The sequence below is a fragment of the Colletotrichum tamarilloi genome (assembly GCF_030869305.1).
Source record: "Colletotrichum tamarilloi strain Tom-12 chromosome Unknown Scaffold_587.1, whole genome shotgun sequence".
NCBI lineage: Eukaryota > Fungi > Ascomycota > Sordariomycetes > Glomerellales > Glomerellaceae > Colletotrichum > Colletotrichum tamarilloi.
This window is the reverse complement of record NW_026849969.1, coordinates 1-1,054: the sequence shown is the minus strand read 5'-3', so window position 1 is coordinate 1,054 and position 1,054 is coordinate 1. Positions and strand designations below refer to the sequence as shown.

The 1,054-nt window shown below is 50.2% G+C and overlaps 1 protein-coding gene across 1 annotated transcript; it reads left to right on the top strand.

Moving 5' to 3' along the window:
* Positions 1-252: 252 nt before the first annotated feature.
* CTAM01_17385 (uncharacterized protein) lies at positions 253-627 on the top strand (the record flags this gene model as incomplete). The annotated part of the gene is made up of 1 exon (XM_060533369.1): positions 253-627. The coding sequence occupies one exon, from the start codon at positions 253-255 to the stop codon at positions 625-627; it is 375 nt and encodes a 124-aa protein (XP_060372053.1).
* Between the last annotated feature and the right edge of the window lie 427 nt (positions 628-1,054).

Genomic DNA, 1,054 nt, shown 5'->3' with positions numbered 1-1,054 from the left:
TGGTTAGGAGAGAAAGTCTGACGGCGCAGGTCGGAGCCCTTGTGAACTCTTGAGGCGCTTCGCTCCCCTTTCTGTTTTTTCTTTTTTCTTTCCTTCTTTGGATCACACGAAGGCTCCATGCGTTTCTCTCTTCCCTTTTCTTCTGAACAAGGGAGCTTCATTTCGCTCCTTATTACTTCTATCATTCGCCTTGCCTTTTCTTTGATCTGTTCTTCAGCACTCTCACGGCATTACGCGCCGTAGTTGACGGGCATGAAAGACGACGACGCTACCCCTCCCGCGTACGATAGCGAGGAGCATTTCAAGACCTATGCCGTCTCTAGATATGATCAGATGTTGCTGGAAAACGACAAAGAGATAGACTGGTGGTGGTCTCTGCTGGCCAAGATCTTCTCGTGGCTATTGTTGGCAGGCTACATTGTGTTTCCTTCCACGTTCGCCTCGCTGAAGAGGTCGCAAGTTCTCGAAAGCATGGGCAAGGTCGGGCAGACGGTGTCATACTGGGTCAACGACTGTCTGATTGCTCTGGCCTCTGTGCTTTCGGGCGTCGCATCCATCGGCTTGGCGTGGCTGTGGTTCAAGTGGCGTGCGAACTACGTCTGGGTGCATCAACACATCATCATGTAAGACGCCGTGCTTGACCAGGTTTCGCGCGCGTCGACACTCACAAAGCTGTAGTCCGACGTTGGTCAACTCGCTCATCGGGTTTCTGTCGACCATCTTAAACATATACACGGTACACGGGGGTCAATGGTCTGCAACGTCGATAGCTACTATAACCGTCACCGGCTGGTGGCTGGTCGTATCTTGCGTTTTGTGCGGCGTCTACCAATATTTACTAGATGGACTACGTCGCAAGACGGAATGATGGCTCGGAAGACGTTGTCGGGAGCTGGTCTTTCATATTTTCATTTTTCAGTTCATTCCAAAATTGGTCTTACGTTTCCTTCGGGCAAGGGCAGATGTACCGTCGTTAAGCATATGCATAGCCCTGTTTCTAGCTGTGCTCAGATGTAAAATAACTCAGATGTCGAATACTACGATGTTTATTGGC